The following is a 19,017-nucleotide window of genomic DNA, read 5'->3' on the forward strand; positions in this document are numbered from 1 at the left end:
ATCTCATTGGCAGACGATTTCCCCACAAATGCAATCTCATTGGCAGACGATTTCCCCACAAATGCAATCTCATTGGCAGACGATTTCCCCACAAATGAACTCTCATTGGCAGACGATTTCCCCACAAATGAACTCTCATTGGCAGACGATTTCCCCACAAATGAACTGACCAGACTGGAGTGACCACCTGAACAGTGACCACGACGGCAGCTGCTGCTTCTGGCTTGTGCACTAGTGCGCTCCGGAGCAGTAGTGGCTGGCTGCGTAGCTATGGGTGCGGCTACCTCCGGGTCGCACGTCGTCGGTTCGGCTCCTCCCTCCGCCAAGCTGCCTCAGTTCCCGCTGGCTGCGCCGACGTGTCACACGTAATGTGTGACATCACTGTTTCACAGGCAGCGCCAGCATCAGCGCATCCATCTGGGTCGGGCAGAAAAGGCGTTCTGGCGCGGGAGGCGGTGCCGATGAAGGAGGCACACATAAATACAAAGACCCGGCATGGAGGAGAGGGCGGCGGCGCAGATTAGTAAACAGGCTCTCTGGCCGCTCTGTCACACGTCTTTTAGCGAGCCAGAGAGCCATATGCAGGCATGAAAAGAGCCATATATGGCTCGCGAGCCATAGGTTCCCGACCCCTGCACTAGGAGAATATTGGTAAAATGTCCTATCCTAAATAACCCCGCCCCACCGATACCTGACCCTAGCCAATCTCCACACAGACATCTGACCCTAGCCAATCCCCCCACCGACATCTGACCCTAGCCAATCCCCCCACCGATTACTGACCCTAGCCAATCCCCACAGCGGTACCTGACCCTAGCCAATCCCCACAGCGGTACCTGACCCTAGCCAATCCCCACAGCGGTACCTGACCCTAGCCAATCCCCACACCTATACCTGACCCTATCCAATCCCCACACCGATACCTGACCCTAGCCAATCTCCACATCGATATCTAACCCTAGCCAATCCCCACACCGATATGACCCTTGCCAATCCCCACACCGATATCTGACCCTAGCCAGTCCCCACACCGATATCTGACCCTAGCCAGTCCCCACACCGATATCTGACCCTAGCCAATCCCCATACCGATACCTGACCCTAGCCAATCCCCACACCGATACCTGACCCTAGCCAATCCCCACACCGACATCTGACCCTAGCCAATCCCCACATCGATATCTAACCCTAGCCAATCCCCACATCGATATCTAACCCTAGCCAATCCCCACACCGATACCTGACCCTAACCAATCCCCACAATGATACCTGACCCTAGCTAATCCCCCCACCGATATCTGACCCTAGCCAATCCCCACACCGATACCTGACCCTAACCAATCTCCACAACGATGGCTAGCCCTAACCAATCTCCACAACGATGGCTGGCCCTAGCCAAACCCAAAACAGATGCCTATCCCTAACTTACCACCGACCCCACAGACATGCCTAGCCCCCTAACCGACCCCCACTAATGTCTAGCCCTAACTACCCCCTCCCCCCACAAATGTAACAATATCCACACCACCTTCACTGCAATGATGCAAAATATTGGGTGCCCCGGAACTTTGGGCACCCACTAGGCGTCCATGTTATGCGCTAAGCTCCCAATGAAACAGTGGGCAGCCCTGCCACTGTATACACACGGCAGCTAAAAATAGTGGGCGAGACCAAGTCTTTGGCACCCAAATCCCCCCCCCCCCCCCCCCCACCTTGTCTGAATTAACAAGGGTTCCTATGAAGCACCTAAACTTTCACGGCGCCTCCAGGTCGCAAATTTCCCATCACCTATTTCGTTGAAATCCCTCCAGCTTTATTTTGATTTGAATATGTTCCCATGATGCCTCTGTGAAGAAGTGCTTTCACCTCTCCTGATCTGCCCAGTAATGTTTACATTGGGTGTTCAGTATACCAGCACTCAAAAAATGAGAGGTAACAGTAATGCAGGGTAGGAGACAATGGGGAGCTGGAAACCGGCCACACATTAGCCCAAAATGCAATTCACTTTTTCTCCTAAGTTTTTTCCTAGGTAGTATTTTCACACCTTGTCAATTAAAGAGACACTGAAGCGAGAATAAATCTCGCTTCAGTGCTTATATAAAAACGCCGCTATCCCGCGGCTAAACGGGGGTCCCAACACCCCCCCCCCCCCCCGCAAAATCAACGACCACAGCGCATCTATCAGCGGCGCATCGCCGCCTCTCCCCCGCCCCTCTCAGTGAAGGAAGACTGAGAGGGGCGGGGGAGAGGCGGAGATACGCGCTGACAGACGCGCGTGGGGCAGGGCTGCAGCAGTTAGCCCTGCCCCAATGCGGAAGCGCTCCCCCGCTGCACAGAGGGGATTTTGAAGGTAAGGGACCCCCGTTTAGCCGTGCGATAGCGGCGTTTTAGCAGGGGCACACGTGCCCCTGCTAACTATGAGCTCTGAAGCGAGATTTATTCTCGCTTCAGATTCTCTTTAAATGCCTTTTAGACCCCCAGCAAGAAAGAAAATACTCAAATAATTTTGGCATTACTTTTGGATCTACTTTTTGGTAATTTTCTAATTGCAAACTGCTGAAAAATTATTATAAAGAAAAAATGAAAAATGATCTCCTAGGAGAAACCTCAGGAGATAGAGTGAATTGCATATGTCCCATCCTGCAGCATCCCAGTAGCAGCAGGGGCATTCCTGAAAGGTCGCCCTCAGCTACGCCCAATACAGTATAATAATATGGTAGGACATCATGCTGGGGACACATAATGCAATTTCCTGTCCGGCCGCCGACTGACAACGGGAATGATCAGAATCAGTTTGGATAAAGATAATGAGGACAGCCGCCATTGGTAATGAGTCTGATGGTAATGTGAAGCATTCACACAGCAGGGCAAAGGGCTGTGCTCATATCTGACTCTTAAGTTCCCCAGAGCTGCTCCACGCTCTGTACACGCTGCTGCTCCATGCTCTGTACACACCCTGCTGCTCCGTGCCCTGTACACACGCTGCTGCTCCGTGCTCTGTACACACGCTGCTGCTCCATGCTCTGTACACACGCTGCTGCTCCATGCTCTGTACACACGCTGCTGCTCCATGCTCTGTACACACGCTGCTGCTCCATGCTCTGTACACACGCTGCTGCTCCATGCTCTGTACACATGCTGCTGCTCCATGCTCTGTACACATGCTGCTGCTCCATGCTCTGTACACACACTGCTGCTCCATGCTGTATACACACACTGCTGCTCTGTGCTCTGTACACATGCTGCTGCTCCATGCTCTACACACACTGCTGCCTCATGCTCTGCACACACACTGCTGCCCCATGCTCTGTACACACACTGCTGCTCCATGCTCTGTACACACACTGCTGCTCCATGCTCTGTACACACACTGCTGCTCCATGCTCTGTACACACACTGCTGCTCCATGCTGTATACACACACTGCTGCTCTGTACACATGCTGCTGCTCCATGCTGTGTACACACACTGCTGCCTCATGCTCTGCACTCACACTGCTGCTCCATGCTCTGTCCAAGGTGAAAATAAACCAAGAAAAACAATTGTATCTTTCTATCCTCTTTCTCCTAAAAATGACTTTTTTTTAGATATGCCACAGTTTTATTTTTTATTTAAATCTAGTTTTTAAGTTTTTACTGTTTCATTATCTCTGCTCAATGACACCATCTTTGAAGTATGTCAGAGCTCAAATTTATGAATTAATTACCCTTTTTATCTCTTTCCTGCTCTCAGAAGCCATTTACTGACAGGAAAGTGTTTAAGGCTGTAATTATTTATCAGTGAGGGTAATGCTACAATCTGACCCGGTCCCGACCCAGACAGAAACTGTCACTTGCCTACCTGATGTTTAACTCTTTCAGGCAGAGGAAGATGAAAAGGAACACAGCATAGTTATTTGTGTGCTTGACAAAAAAAAGGGCGTGGCGATGGACCAGGATGTAGGTGTTGTCATGGGTGGAATTAAATGTACATGAATTTAGCAATGGTGGGTCATCAGACTAGGACTATAGTATGAATTAGACTGTGAGCGCCTCCTACACAGGTGCCCCCCTCCCCACACACACACACACACACACACACACACACACACACACACACACAGTTTAGGTAGTGACAGGGACTCCCCCCGCCTCGCTTAGGTGGTGACAGGTGCCCCCCAGTATATATAGTGAGTGACAGGGACCCCCACTCACCATGTCCCAGCAGCCAGCCCAGCATAAGACCTCAGAATCAGCCGGCGACCAGTGAGAGCGGGCGCACGGTACCCCTGTGGACACTGCGCTGCATATGCGGGAGAGATGTGACTTCCGCATATTAGTGAGGTGTCCGTGAGGTCCTAGCGCCCGCATGCACTGGTCGCAGGCTGATTGGAGGTCTGACGGTAGGCTGGCTGCTGGGATTAGACAGCGGGGACGGTGACTGGGCGACTGACGGTCCGCCCCATTTTGCCCAAAGTGCGGACGCCCGTGCAAGAGGTAAATGGAGTCAGCAGCAACTGCCCATCTTCTTCAAGTCCTTGGAGGCTCTCAAAGCCCTGGGTGAGATTGGCGTTTGTCACATGACGATAGCTAGCAAACTCACCATAGGGGGAGAGTGCCACCCGGAGGACAGGAGGAAGAATTGCAGCGGTGGATTCTGGGGAGGTGAGTTCTGTGTTGGGGCTGTGGTATGATTTTTTTCTGACTTTTAGGATCTAAAAGCTCATGAAAAAAAATTAGACCCTGAAATCTAGAAAGAATCATACTGCCTGGGAGTTTAATGTTATCTGTCAGACGATAATGGCTTTGCCTACGCCTTCAGTGTGTCAGTGATTAATCTGTGATTAGTATGAGGTGCTGGCCGTTAGGCAGCATTCCAACTGTAGTAGCTGCCACTGATAAGGTTTACAGTAGTACGAAATCTATTCCTGCTTCTGCTTCAACACACTGAAGTGTAACAACACTGTTAATGGTTTTTTTTAACCCTTTCAGGACTGGCCACCAGGCACTTATGCATGGGAGGGGGGGGCGTGTTTGGGGGGTCAGGCAGCTGGATCCTGTTAGGGCTTGCTGGGCCAGATGTCCCCCCTTTCACCAGCAGCCTTCACTCACCTTCCAGGCTCCAGCGATGAGCCGCTGTGGACACCTCCGCTCTCGCCGACATCCCTTCTCGTACTGACGATAAGTCCCGGGTCGCGGCTTGATGTAGTCATCAAGCCACGGCTCGGGACTTACGCCACAGCGAGCAGAGATTCTGGCCAGAGCGGTGGGGGATTGGGAGGTGAGTGGATCCTCTTCTTCTCCCCCACCGCCGCAGCTCTGTAAGTGATCACTATGATCCGCCGGCGATCATAGTGATCATGTGATCAGGAGCCATACACGATGGCTTCTGATCACTGAGGGAAGATGTCAGCTGTCAACATTGCAGTGCGGTAAGCTGTGTTATAAGACTTTATAACGCAGCTCCGCAATGTGGCACTGTGAATGCGACCTTAATAGTAACTTAAGTTCAGTCATGCAAATGCAGTATATTGTGCCATACTGATGCTCCCCTACAAGTTCACAGACCCAGGTGGTTGTAATAAAAGAGTGCCTGGAAACTTGTGTGCCCAGGAAAGCCTTTAGTAGAATAACGCTATCACACAGAACCCTCTCCCCGACGCCTAACCCCAACTGCCCCCGATGCACAAACACCTAACCCTTACCCCCCCAAACACCCTCTTTGATGCCTAACCCTTAACGCCCCCCCTCTACAAACACCCTTCCTGATGCCTTACCCTTAGCCCCCCCCCCCAAAACCCCCTTCCTGATGTCTAACCCTTACCGCCCCCTCCCCTTCCTGCGCAGTACAGACCTGATGACGTCGGCCAGACCACATGACCTGCATGGTGGAGCGCACAAGAAACCGACCTGGCGAGGTCGGCTTCTGCAGCGGAGGACACCAGGAGCCACCGGAGCTGAGGCGAGGGCACAGGACGCTGCCAGGGGCGGGCTGGAGGAAGCCCCAGGTAAGTGGATTTAGATGTTTTTATTTAGCGTGGACCTCTCCTTTAAAGAGTACTTCCAGTGCAAAATACAGAGCCTGATATATAAGGCTGCCTATTATTGCTGTAAGGGTCGGGGGAGTGCTAGGGAAAATCATTCCACTGCTGTCCATAATTCATTCATGACAGAAACTCCTCCCCCTTCCTCAGCAATGCTGCTATGGTGTTTATTTCTGAAGTCTTCCATAGTTCCGTGGCCATCCACACCTGCTTGCCAGGGCTTGCCCAAGTGCACCAACCGTGGCCTAATTGGTGGCTGCTGAGCTTTCAAAATCCTAAAAACACACTGCCTCTAGGTATGATTATTGCATACTGCCCTACCTCTTGTTTTCCCCTAATCCTTAGATTATAAGCTCGCAAGGGCAGGGCTCTTCCACCTTTTGTGTCTTGAAATATGCTATGCATTTTATTCATCGTGTTACTTTTGTCACTGTTATTACAATTCTGTATTATGTAACAATTCTGTGTTTTGTACCAACTCTGTATTTTGCATATTGGTGTATACCGTTGTCTGTATTATTATGTACCCCATGTTTGTTTCTTACTTTGTACAGCGCCACTAATAATAATAATTACGTGTAATCGTAGTTGCAAAAATATTACGATCATTGCTATGTACATTTTTCTTTGGGGGGGGGGGGGGGGGGGTTGCACTTAAGGACCACGATATTAAACCCCCCCTAGTGACCAGGCCATTTTTTTACAAATTAGGCCACTGCAGCTTTAAGGGTTTTTTTAATAAATATTTATTTCCTTTTTTTTTTTTTTATACATTTTACATTTTTTTAAATTGTATTTTATTATCCCTCCCTCCCCTGCCAGCCAATTACAGCAATCGGCTGTGATAGGCTTCAGCCTATCACAGCGGGTTGCTTTAGTGCCTCCCAGGGGGACAGCCGTGTCACACGACTGTCCCCAGTGCAGCGCTGCCTTAGATGTTGTGCTGTACAGTGTTATTAGACTGCGTTTTCACCGTCTAACAGTCTCCTAGTGGCTGGGAGATCGCCGCTGGGAGACTGATGGCATCGGCGCGCGATCTCCTGCAAAACCCCAGGACTTCACGACAATCGGCGTGGAGTGGTCCTGGGGCTGCCGCCGCATTTACGCTAGTCGACGTGGAGCGGTCGGCAAGCAGTTAAAGAAAAATAAATTAAATTGGCCTGCCAACAAATAGCCCCGATGGAATTTAAAATCCACCTTATTCTGTGCAGGACATTTTCTACCAATTTCAATTTTTTTATTTAAAGAACTGATCACATGACCCAAGTCATATTTCCTGCCTTTTTCCTTCAACAATGTCTTTTAAAAAGCAAAGACAAAGCGCGGCTTATTTTCTGTGCGCTGTGACTATTCAGGGTAACGTTAGACGCCGGTATGGAAAAATAAGGCGGACAATAGCGTTTTTTTCTGTAAATACAAGCAGTGGAAAGCGCAGGGTGGACGGCACAAAGGATGCAGTGTCATTCGCGAGGGGCGAGGAAGGGCGAGACAAGGGCTGAAATGGGATAGGAGAATCTGATCGGACTGCATGTTGTTCTATAGGTCTCTCTCTATAGAGAATACAGTGATTCACTTCTATACACAACAGCTGCTATTGTGTCAGCAAAATCTATAGAATGGGATCCACCTGGAATGCCGAAAGTGATTCCGTGTGTACAATAGGTGGAAGAGTAAAGAGTACAGATTATATATATAGTCACAGGCGTGAGTAAGCACTGATATCTTAGCCAGCAAACATCCCGCACTTACTTACAATGCAAACTTGGAACACTAATATAAGATTAAAAGGTTTACCTTTCCTTATGTAACGTGCTGTGTGTTAAAGGTCTGTGTTATGTATGAAAGCCTTGCTAACCCCATAAACTGAACAACTCTATTCATGTGCTGGGAGGGGCTGAGAGGGGCGCTTGTAAAGGTTGCACAGATCAACCATCAGATAGTTCCCTCTCTGATCGACTGTGATCAGAGAAGGATCTATCACTTGCCCACACACTGTAAGCCGATATGCTGAAATCTATTGGAAATCTACTTGCAATGCGCCTTTGCCCGCTGCCCCCTATGTAATGGGAACAGCAAAAGCCCCACTCCTGTGGTAAGCGTGGAAGCAACTTACCTATCCACCTTGCACCTCCTGTAGTGTCTTCTTTCCAATGCTGGGGGTGTCTGTACCCGGTGACGCTGACCCTGTTCATGTCGTCAGTACATGAAACAGAGTCACGAGATACAGGAGCCCCTGGTGGCAATGGAGAGAAGACGCTAGAGGAGGCACATGGCACATAGGTGAGCTGCTTCCACACTCACCACGGGGGAGGGGGGGGGGACAACACATTACATGGGGCAGACCAGCCAGAGCTCCGTCAATCACAGGAATAGCCAATGTCGCCCTTTCCAGTGATATCTTTCCAGCATGCAGGATTGATTGCTTTACTATCCTGATGTTTCTCAATGTAATAAAAGGGGGCGTCAGGATGTTGTCTTAGGATGGTGCCATTGAGAGATGTGTGGGTTATCCTGTAGGATGATAATGAGCACTTGCCATCAGAAGTGAGGAGACCCGAATGCCGGCTACCGGCATTTAGAGGCACTTTATTTGGCCTGAGGAAGTGGGCGAGTTCCCACGAAATGCGTTGCCTGTGTTTGATACTAATAAACAATTAATTTTATATTAATTTGTCGTCATTCGGGTAAGTCGCCTCACTTTCTTCTCTTATTTTTGTTTTTAATGTATTTTATTCTTCCTGGGCGCCTCTTTTCCCTTATCTGTGTCTTACTCCCCTCTTAGTGAGGGGAGTCCCCTACACCTGATTCCTATTGGTTACCACCACCTCATAGGCTATCAGAGTGTATGTGCCTTTTGCAAGAGAGCGACCATCTCCAGATCCCCTGGTAACCTGATTGGGGTCGGGGTTGTGTATTTCCACCTGTCTAAAGTGGTCAGTTGCCCTTCTGCAACCCACCTTTGTGAGTATTACTCATCTGTCCTCCAATTATTCACCTTTTATCGTGACGTACTGCACCATTTGAGCTCTCATTGTCTCTGTGTTTTTTCCTTTTAGTGTGTTACACTTCATCTCCAACTTGCCATCAGAAGGCATTTTTACCCAACACAAAATGCCCCAGCGAACCATTTACCTTAAATCTAACCATGTACAATGCATCTGTTAGTCTGTTCAGCGACGGGTGCTCTTCCCCGGTCTAAAAAAAATAGAAATCACAAACATTATTTTTAGAATGCCTAAAAAATGATCCCCTGATAGGCGTAGCAGAACCTCTGATCATGAACCTCTGGAGAGAGAAGTCTACCCCCAACAATACAGCTCATTATGGGTGTGAAAATCCTGATGGCCACACTTGTTTTGTGAGCCTTGTAGGATAAGCCCCCATGCATTGAGGGCCACCAAGAAGAGGCAAGGGGAGTGGGGTGTATATTTCGGGGCTTCATCAAGGTTTTGCTGGGGGGTCCATGATTTGTAGTTACACATACGCAGCATTATCATTTATCGGCTTTCAGCATTCTGGTACCATACTGACCTCCAGGAACACGCCGATCACAACCAGACCATTAGGAGCAGCAGCGGCCTCGCTGAACGTGGCGTAAGACTTCGCGTTCCAGTGAACCAGGTGCAGCTGTGGATTAAATGCTCAGAATAGTGAAATCTGGGAAAGTAAAAAGGCTGATTCACCTACACAGTGACCTGACTGTACTTAAAGCATATTTGCTAGGTGAAAACAGTGTGGCCAATCAATAGTAAATCGACTAGTGGCCCCGAGGCAGCTGATTTCACACAGTGCCTGAATATGTCCCCCCAAATTGCTACAATCAGTGCAGGCCTGTAGATTGTGCAGGAGGAGGGTGAGCTCCTCGGGGGCGGGGCAAAAGCAGGAATTGATAGGCGGTCCATCTAATTGCACTCCGTCCAACACTGCGGTTTGATCGATTTTTCATGGATTTTCTGCTGGAATCTATGGAAAAAATCTGTGATGTGTATGGTAGGAATTGATTCTAATCAGTGGGGAAGCGACAGTTATACCACATCGGATGGCAATCTATAAGTGTATGGCTACCTTAGCCATACCTTTCTATAATATAGGGGAAAAATTACAAGGGTAATTCTCTTTCAACATCCAATCAGATGGGAGCGTTTCAGCTTATAGGTGTAGACTATGGATCAGAATTCCATATGTTACCTCTATTCCCAGAGCAGGATCATCCACCAGGCAACCGTGGCATGTGCCTAGAGCCTGGTGGGTGTCAAGGGGCCCACCAGACACCTTCTCTGACCTCTCTACCACTTCACCTTACCAAAAGGACCACAAGGTGGCCCCAAATCTACTACCTTGCCTAGGTCCCCATGACATCATATATTCCATCTCTGTCCTTTCCTCACTCACCTCACAGGGGAAGGACCTCCCATCCACTGTGTGCTCGGACCCTTCATTGCGCTGGATGCCCCAGTGGAAGTGGAACTGCTTGAGCCGGTACGGGTCGTCAAGGGGACCCCCGCTGATCACTGGAAGAAGAAGACAACATGAAGTGTGCCAGACTGAAGATTTAAAGTGAGCATAAGGTAAAAATAAATTTATGAGATAAACAATTGTATCTATCCTCCTACTCCAAAAAAAGAACCTTTTTTAGATGTCCCATGAGTTTATTTCATGTTTTAACATTTATAAAGTTGCCTCTCTCAACTTAGACTTGGTGACTGATCGACCATTTAATTTGATAACTATTATCAAATCGGATGAAAATCGATGGCGCCAAGAGTGTGCCCAATTGGGTCGAAATTGGCCGCATGTATTGATCGGACACACTGTAAATATCCGGCCGTTGTGGTTGATTGGGTGTGCGGTGGTAACTGCGAGTAATATCGGGATGAGCGACGAAACCCTTGGCACTGTTCTACCTAGCGTATAAATGTGCCCTATTTCCACGAAGCACATGCTAAATGCCAGCGGCGTGTATAGCGCTGATGTAGCAGCGGGATTCCAAAGACGGATGGGCACTGCATGGTGGGTGACATAGGATGTATAAATGCACACACGGGGGCACATCTATACACTAGGGATGCAGCTGCAAGGCGGCAGACTCGGACGATTCCCGAGAGATTTCAGCCTGAAATTGACTGGGAATCGGCCTGCGGTGTATGGGCAGCCGACAGATCTCTAATCTGCTTCGATCAAAGAGAGATTTGTCTCTTGGTCGAATCTGCCCATCATCGCTACATGTAGGGCACCTTTAACGTTTTATTGTCTCTGCTCAATGGCAGCCTATTACATGACCCAGAGTGAAAATCTATGAAATATTGATCTTTTTTGTCTATCCCCTGCCCTCAGAAGTTGGTCTCTGCATGAAACAGTTTGATAGCTGTAATTAATCGACAGAGGTCCAACAAGGAGAGTAAACTCTTTTTAGACAGCAATGATCAAGGAGCCACCCTACCTCCTCCTGCAATTTGCCCACAAGTGGTCAATCCCATTTTCCCCTCCTGCATAATTAGTGGTTGTGTGGTTGGTAAGAAGAAACTGGTGAATAGATCCAAATTCAAATAAAAAAAAAAGCTTTATTGGCAGGACCAAATACATTTAGCATTGTCAAAGCAAAGCATTAACATGGGGGGGGGGGGTTGTGCGGATAAGGTAAGGGTATAGGGGGTTAGGGAATACAGTCCATAGGGATGTGAATGATATAAGGGACAGTATGGGGGGCTGGGATGTGCAGTCCATAGGGGAGCGGGTATAGTCGCAATATAAGGAGTATACAGTCCATGGAGTATCATTTTCCTCTTAGTTGGTGGCAGGCTGTGACGTATTGGGCAGGTATTTGCACGGTTGTTTTCTCTTCCCCCAGTAGGATGTAGTTTCCTCTCCTCAACTGTGGAGGTGAAATCCGGGCTGTGGGCGGAGAATCTCTGGAAGTGGGCAGTCCTAATTTGTGTGCCTGACATGTTCTACACTACATTTAGGATCCTCTATTTTTTAACCCCCTCCTGCATTGTTGACAGGGTTTGTTATCTGTTAACAGTTCTTTGCACACAACAGACACACCTTTCTTCCACTTTCCCAGCAAGCATGTGGGCAGTGCTGGGATTTCTTAGTGCAAACTCCAATAGGCTTTCCCATCAGAAAGTCATAACTATGTGTCCTCATTTGTTTAGTTGACTCTGACTCTTGGTGACCATATGTAATTCTGCACGCCAGATGTGTCTGTCAATTTTGGCTTCTTTCAGTTGTTGCAAAGGCATGTTCTGCTGTCTACCCATCTTAACCTCTGATGTTCTCTTCTTCTTTTGTCCTCAACTTTTCCAAGCATCAAGGATTAACTACACCCTGGATTAAATGTTAGAGTGACATCCTGGCAGACGTGTGCTTGCTATATGGTTCTGGCCACCAAAATACATTGTCTATACTTCACACACCTGCTTGGGGGACATTATAAATGAATATATTCATGACCTATCCACCATAGCTGTGGCGGATCAGTAAACCAGCCACTCCTGCTGCAGTGGCCGAAGACGGATGGAGGCATTTCTCTAACCGGTCATACAGGTTTACATGTGCATTTCTAGCGTGCTCACATCCCTGTCACAAAGGCTTACATAGATTTTTTTTCAGTTCGCTTTCTGTAAGGGTTAACAGCAGCCTGTTAGTGATGAAGGTTAGTAAGCTGATAGGTTAGCAATAGATGTAAGTTGGATGTAGAAAAGAGCCGTTTAGGTGGCCATACACCTGTCCATGTGCCACCAGATCTCTCTCTGAAAGAATCTGATCTGGGGGATCTGTAACCTACTTACACACTGCAGACAGATTTCCAACAGATTTCAGCATGAAAAATTGTCCTAGAGCCGATGCCACAGCTTGCTGGGCCACCCCCTCCCCCATGTAATATGTACCCCCCAAGCTTGTGGTGTTACATGCTCACCTGTCATGTCGCTGCAAATCCTTGCCTCCCTCCGGTGTCCAGTATCTTTTTGAGTTGTTACTGCGAGCCCCTGTACCATGTGACACTGGTGCATGTACTGACATCACTAATCGCATCGGTGTCACGTGGTACAGTACAGGCGCATGCAACACGCACCATGGGCCGGAGGGGGGCACCCATACACTTGGGAGGAGACTGGTCAGGGGTCCGTCAGGTCCATTGGTCATCAGAAAATAGAACTCGTTAGTGCCACACACCCAATCAAGGCTTTACACCCGAGGTTTATCAGCATGCCATTTTGCAGCATCCTTACTCCTACACAAGAGGCTGAGAGATTATATGACTTGCTGGATGGTGGATCCACTGTAGCAGGAGTTCATACCTTCTCATATGCCATATCCTGGCTAAAACATAAGATGTTCAGTCCCGGCCAGAACGCCCGCAGCTCCAATGGGGAGGAGGAGACACAACTCCACATGTGACATAGGAGCAGTGCAGTTTGTAGGCTAAAATGCACCCCCCCCCCTCCCCGGAGCAAGGTATCGGTGCCCACAGTATAGGTTAGCCAGGTCTAGTTGCACTCAGTATAGGTCCCCCCAGTATGGGTAGCCAAGAATAGGTACCCCAGTATAGGTAGCCAGGCGTAGGTTAGCCAGTATAGTTGCCCCAGTATAGGTTAGCCAGGTAGGTGCCTCCAGTTTAGGTAGCCAGTATAGTTGCCCCCAGTATAGGTTATATAGGCAGGTGCCCCCGGTATAAGTTAGATAGGTAGGTGCCCCAGTACAGGTTAGCTAGGTGGGTGCTTCTAATATAGGTAGCCAGAATAGTTGCCCCCAGCATAGGTTAGATAAGTAGGTGCCCCCAGTATAGGTTAGTTAGGTAGGTGCCTGCAATACAGGTAGCCAGTATAGTTGCCACCTGTATAGGCTAGCTAGGTAGGTAGATAGGTGCCCCAATACAGGTTAGATAAGTGCCCTCAGTATAGGTTTGATAGGTAGGTGCCCCCCAGTATAGGTTAGATAGGTAGGTCCCCCCCCCCCAGTATAGGTTAGATTAGGTACGTGCCCCCAGCATAGGTTAGATTAGTTAGGTGCCCCCCAGCATAGATTAGATTAGTTAAGTGCCCCCCAGTATGGGTTAGATAGGTAGCTGCCCCCCAGTATAGGTTAGATTAGGTAGGTGTCCCCCAATATAGGTTAGATTAGGTAGCTGCCCCCCAGTATAGGTTTCATAGGTAGGTTTCCCCCCAGTATAGGTTAGATAGGTAGGTGCCCCCCCCCCCCCCAGTATAGGTTAGATTAGGTACGTGCCCCCCAGCATAGGTTAGAATAGGTAGGTACCCCCCAGCATAGGTTAGATTAGGTAGGTGCCCCCCCAGTATAGGTTAGATAGGTAGCTGCCCCCCAGTATAGGTTAGATTAAGTAGGTGCCCCCCAGTATAGGTTAGATAGGTAGCTGCCCCCAGTATAGGTTAGATAGGTAGCTGCCCCCCAGTATAGGTTAGATTAGGTAGCTGCCCCCCAGTATAGGTTAGATTAGGTAGCTGCCCCCCCAGTATAGGTTAGATAGGTAGCTGCCCCCCAGTATAGGATATGTAGGTAGCTGCCCCCAGTATAGGTTAGATAGGTAGCTGCCCCCCAGTATAGGTTAGATTAGGTAGCTGCCCCCCAGTATAGGTTAGATAGGTAGCTGCCCCCCAGTATAGGTTAGATTAGGTAGCTGCCCCCCAGTATAGGTTAGATAGGTAGCTGCCCCCAGTATAGGTTAGATTAGGTAGCTGCCCCCCAGTATAGGTTAGATTAGGTAGCTGCCCCCCAGTATAGGTTAGATTAGGTAGCTGCCCCCCAGTATAGGTTAGATTAGGTAGCTGCCCCCCAGTATAGGTTAGATAGGTAGCTGCCCCCCAGTATAGGTTAGATAGGTAGCTGCCCCCCAGTATAGGTTAGATTAGGTAGCTGCCCCCCAGTATAGGTTAGATTAGGTAGGTGTCCCCCAGTATAGGTTAGGTAGGTCCCCCCCATAATGGAGGGGGGAGGGCAGCCCGACCTCTCCCTCCCTCTCCCCGGGCCGTTCTCCGTGCTCCCCCCTCCGATGCACAGTAAATAGCGCAGCAGGAAGCTCTGACCACAACTACTCACCTTCCTGCGTTCCAATCGCTGCTATCTCCTATCGGTATAGACGCTGAGTGATACACACGCTGCTTCCGGCTAAACAGGAAGCAGCGTGTGTATCACTCAGCGTCTATACCGATAGGAGATAGCAGCGAGTGGAACGCAGGAAGGTGAGTAGTTGTGGTCAGAGCTTCCTGCTGCGCTATTTACTGTGCATCGGAGGGGGGAGCACGGAGGGCGGCCCGGGGAGAGGGAGGGAGAGGTCGGGCTGTCCTCCCCGCGGCTCCGGCTCCCCCCTCCATTACAGCGCCCCCCTCCAAACAGCACTCAGGGCGGCGGCACGGGCCGCACGGCCCTAAAAACGGCCATGCATAGGAGGCGGGGCTACAACCATGGGCATCACAACTACATGCTAATGCCCAAGGAAGGGGCTTCCTTGGATGAAATGCCTTGGCAGGTTAGAAGTTGGAGGGCTGCAGAACTTCTCCCCAGAGTTACACTGCTACTTCCTTACTTAGTAAATGTGGTCATAAAATGGCTCGATTTTTCTGATCATTCCATCGAGCCATACTTCATATAACCAAATTATAAAATTTCCATGGTTACTAAGAAAGATTATCCTAATAATCCTAATACGTTTTTTTTCTGAACAAGATAAAAATGACTTTTCCCAAATGGTTCAATAATTATCTAATCAGTCATGGCAGAAATACAATTGATTGAATAAATTTGATAACATTTTTTCAGTCGAAAAAAAATGTTGAACAACATTGCCAATTTTAAAAGACACATGACCTGATAGGGATATGGAGGCTGCATGAATTATTTCCTATTAAACAATACCATGCAGTAGTGTCTGAATCACACACCTGAAACAAGCATACAGCTAATCCAGTCACACTTCAGTCAGAGCACCTGATCTGCTGCATGCTTGTTCAAAGGCTATGGCTAAGAGGCAGGACAGCCAGGAAATGTGCATTATGTCAAAGGAATTAAATATTGCAGCTTCCATTTCACTCTTAGGTCAGTTGTCCTTTAAGGCGCGTTTTTTTTCCGTTTTTAGCGAAAGAACTATGGAGGCGGAGTGTACGGCGCAACTGTGGTGCATTTGCCATTTGTGCCAGGAGTAAAAAAAAACGAGTGGTATAATATTTTGAATTGCCAAATCGAGGAAAAAATTAGATAAAACCGTGTCGCAAACGCATCACACTAATGGAAGCAATCGCCACAGATTCCATCAGTTTCCTGTACTTCGCATTTTGCGCTCCACAAGCGATCAGAAACGGATCGCAAAACGCTGGTAGTTGAAAAGGGCTTCTATACTCGTCCGTCAGAGCCGCTTCTATAACTTTAAAAGGAATTCTCTATATGGTTTCTACCTACGTTTCTAATGATGAATGATTGACTGTTGGGTGTATTTTTCCTTTTTGAAGCAGAGATTTGGCAACCACTTTTACAGTTATTTCTGCCTTCCTCTGGATGATCCGGTTATCTGAGGCCATTGGCTGCTGTTATCTTTTCTGATGACTGGTTAGTTGTGCCGTAAGATGTCATTAAGGCCTCTTGCACACTGCATGCATTTCAGATTCCGATTCCGCTTTTTAATCTGTTTTTACATCCGATTCCGATTCAGATTTTTAATCTTAACTGCATGCTGCGTTTTTTGATCCGTTTTTCTGTTGAATGTATTCAAGGAAAATCGGAAACGGAATCGGAATCGGAAACGGAATCGGAAAACGGATTTGCAGTGTGCAGGGAGCCTAATAGTGACCGGGCTTCCTAGCAGATGGTGAAACTGCCAAGTCAGTTATTCTCCAATCATAGAAGGGTTTCCTGGCCTGGCCTGCTATGAGTTTATCCACCCATTCAGTCAATATTTGTCTGCCTCACTGATAGCTGAATACAATCAGTGGTAGCAATGGGCTGTGCCCCAGGACATGGTGACTGTATTAGCCTGATACGAGTGGAGATGGAGCATGCAGGTGTAATAGATAACAACGGGACCCGATCCAATTCAATTTTTTTCACAAGTTTTCTTCTAGTTGATATTTTCCCACCATGTAAATAAAATGCATTTGAAGCCAACAGCAAGCAAGAAAATACTGATAAGTAATAGAATCACTTTGGCGGTACTTTTTTCACCAACTTTTTGGTACTTTTTCAATTGCAGAGTGCTGAAAAGTTATTTTAAAAAGAAGATGGAAAATTACCGTCTAGTACAATGGTGCGCATACTTTTTGGGGTGAGGGCGCCCTTGATGACTTTTTTTCAAGGCACCTCTTGTGTTTTGCCTCACGGGAAGGGTTTTTAAACCCTCTAACTACGCTCACCACCGTAGTGGGTAAAATGAATTACAGCAAAACATGAGGAAAGGTTCAATAGTAATATTTATTGAGCTACAATCCTGTTATAATAATCATCTAGGCTTGCAGAATCATAGTTACATTGTATTTGAGTAATTAGTGAACATCAATATTCTTTCTTACGGAGTATTGCATCACACAGAGAAGATCGGGGGACCTCAGCGACGTCGGAGGGGAAATACCCGGCTACACAAACAGACGCCATATCTGCTTTCCCTTCGAGAGTCCCCCCTAAAGTATTTTTCCCTCCTTTATATAGACAGAATTCAATGTCTGCGCAGGCGTAGAACATGTTTCATCCATGCACCTGTGCAGATAAGGGTGCGTGATCACCATGTGCTTGTATCAGTACGCGTGTGCAGACAAGACACATGACTGCGTGATCACAACGTGCTGTAGAAGTGTCACAGAACACGTCTGACTATTTTTTGCTTATGTGAGAACTTGCACATCATCTCATATTTTGACTAGTGTTGTAGATAGCAAAATTCTCATGGTCAATCTTCCATGAGAGTGTTATGGTTAGAAATAGCTCATAGCCAGTTTTTGAGGAGAATGAACAAATGTGTTATTTTGAATTATAACTGCCAGTGTTGTAATGAACTATCATAGAACATCCAATACCAAAAGAAGCTAACATATATACCGTGAACAATAATCTCTTATCAATCAATCAATCAATCAGACATTCATGTCACTTTTGTATCTCACCTCGGCAAAAACTACCAAAATGACATTATGACCCTTATTAGGCAGCACCCCCCTCAAGTAGCTAGTGATGCTTATTAGGCAGCTTCCCCCCTCCAATTAGTCAATAACTACCCCCCCCCCCCCCCCATTACTTCCTCCAAAGAGTCATTTTTTCCATTTTCCAAAGAGGGAGGAAAGATGACAACCTGTCTGGGTTTCTGCCCCCCCAGTATAGGTTAGATTAGGTAGGTGTCCCCCAGTATAGGTTAGGTAGGTCCCCCCCATAATGGAGGGGGGAGGGCAGCCGGACCTCTCCCTCCCTCTCCTCCGGGCCGTTCTCCGTGCTAACCCCTCCAATGCACAGTAAATAGCGCAGCAGGAAGCTCTGACCACAACTACTCACCTTCCTGCGTTCCAATCGCTGCTATCTCCTATCGGTATAGACGCTGAGTGATACACACGCTGCTTCCGGCTAAACAGGAAGCAGCGTGTGTATCACTCAGTGTCTATACCGATAGGAGATAGCAGCGAGTGGAACGCAGGAAGGCGAGTAGTTGTGGTCAGAGCTTCCTGCTGCGCTATTTACTGTGCATCAGAGGGGGGAGCACGGAGGGCGGCCCGGGGAAAGGGAGGGAGAGGTCGGGCTGCCTTCCCCGCGGCTCCGGCTCCCCCCTCCATTACAGCGCCCCCCTCCAAACAGCGCTCAGGGCGGCGGCACGGGCCGCACGGCCCTAAAAACGGCCATGCATAGGAGGCGGGGCTACAACCATGGGCATCACAACTACATGCTAATGCCCAAGGAAGGGGCTTCCTTGGATGAAATGCCTTGGTAGGTTAGAAGTTGGGGGGCTGCAGAACTTCTCCCCAGAGTTACACTGCTACTTCCTTACTTAGTAAATGTGGTCATAAAATG

At 48.3% G+C, this 19,017-nt stretch overlaps 1 protein-coding gene across 1 annotated transcript in view; it reads right to left on the reverse strand.

The window, feature by feature from the left end:
- Positions 1-19,017, reverse strand: part of CA7 (carbonic anhydrase 7) — a 43,918-nt gene that overhangs the window by 8,984 nt on the left and 15,917 nt on the right. The window contains exons 3-5 of the mRNA XM_068259538.1: positions 10,414-10,532; positions 9,553-9,648; positions 9,154-9,216 (exon numbers count right to left, since the gene is read on the reverse strand). Coding sequence (XP_068115639.1) covers positions 9,154-9,216; positions 9,553-9,648; positions 10,414-10,532 — 278 coding nt within the window. The remainder of the gene's footprint in view (positions 1-9,153; positions 9,217-9,552; positions 9,649-10,413; positions 10,533-19,017) is intronic.

This window comes from Hyperolius riggenbachi, chromosome 11, assembly GCF_040937935.1.
Source record: "Hyperolius riggenbachi isolate aHypRig1 chromosome 11, aHypRig1.pri, whole genome shotgun sequence".
NCBI lineage: Eukaryota > Metazoa > Chordata > Amphibia > Anura > Hyperoliidae > Hyperolius > Hyperolius riggenbachi.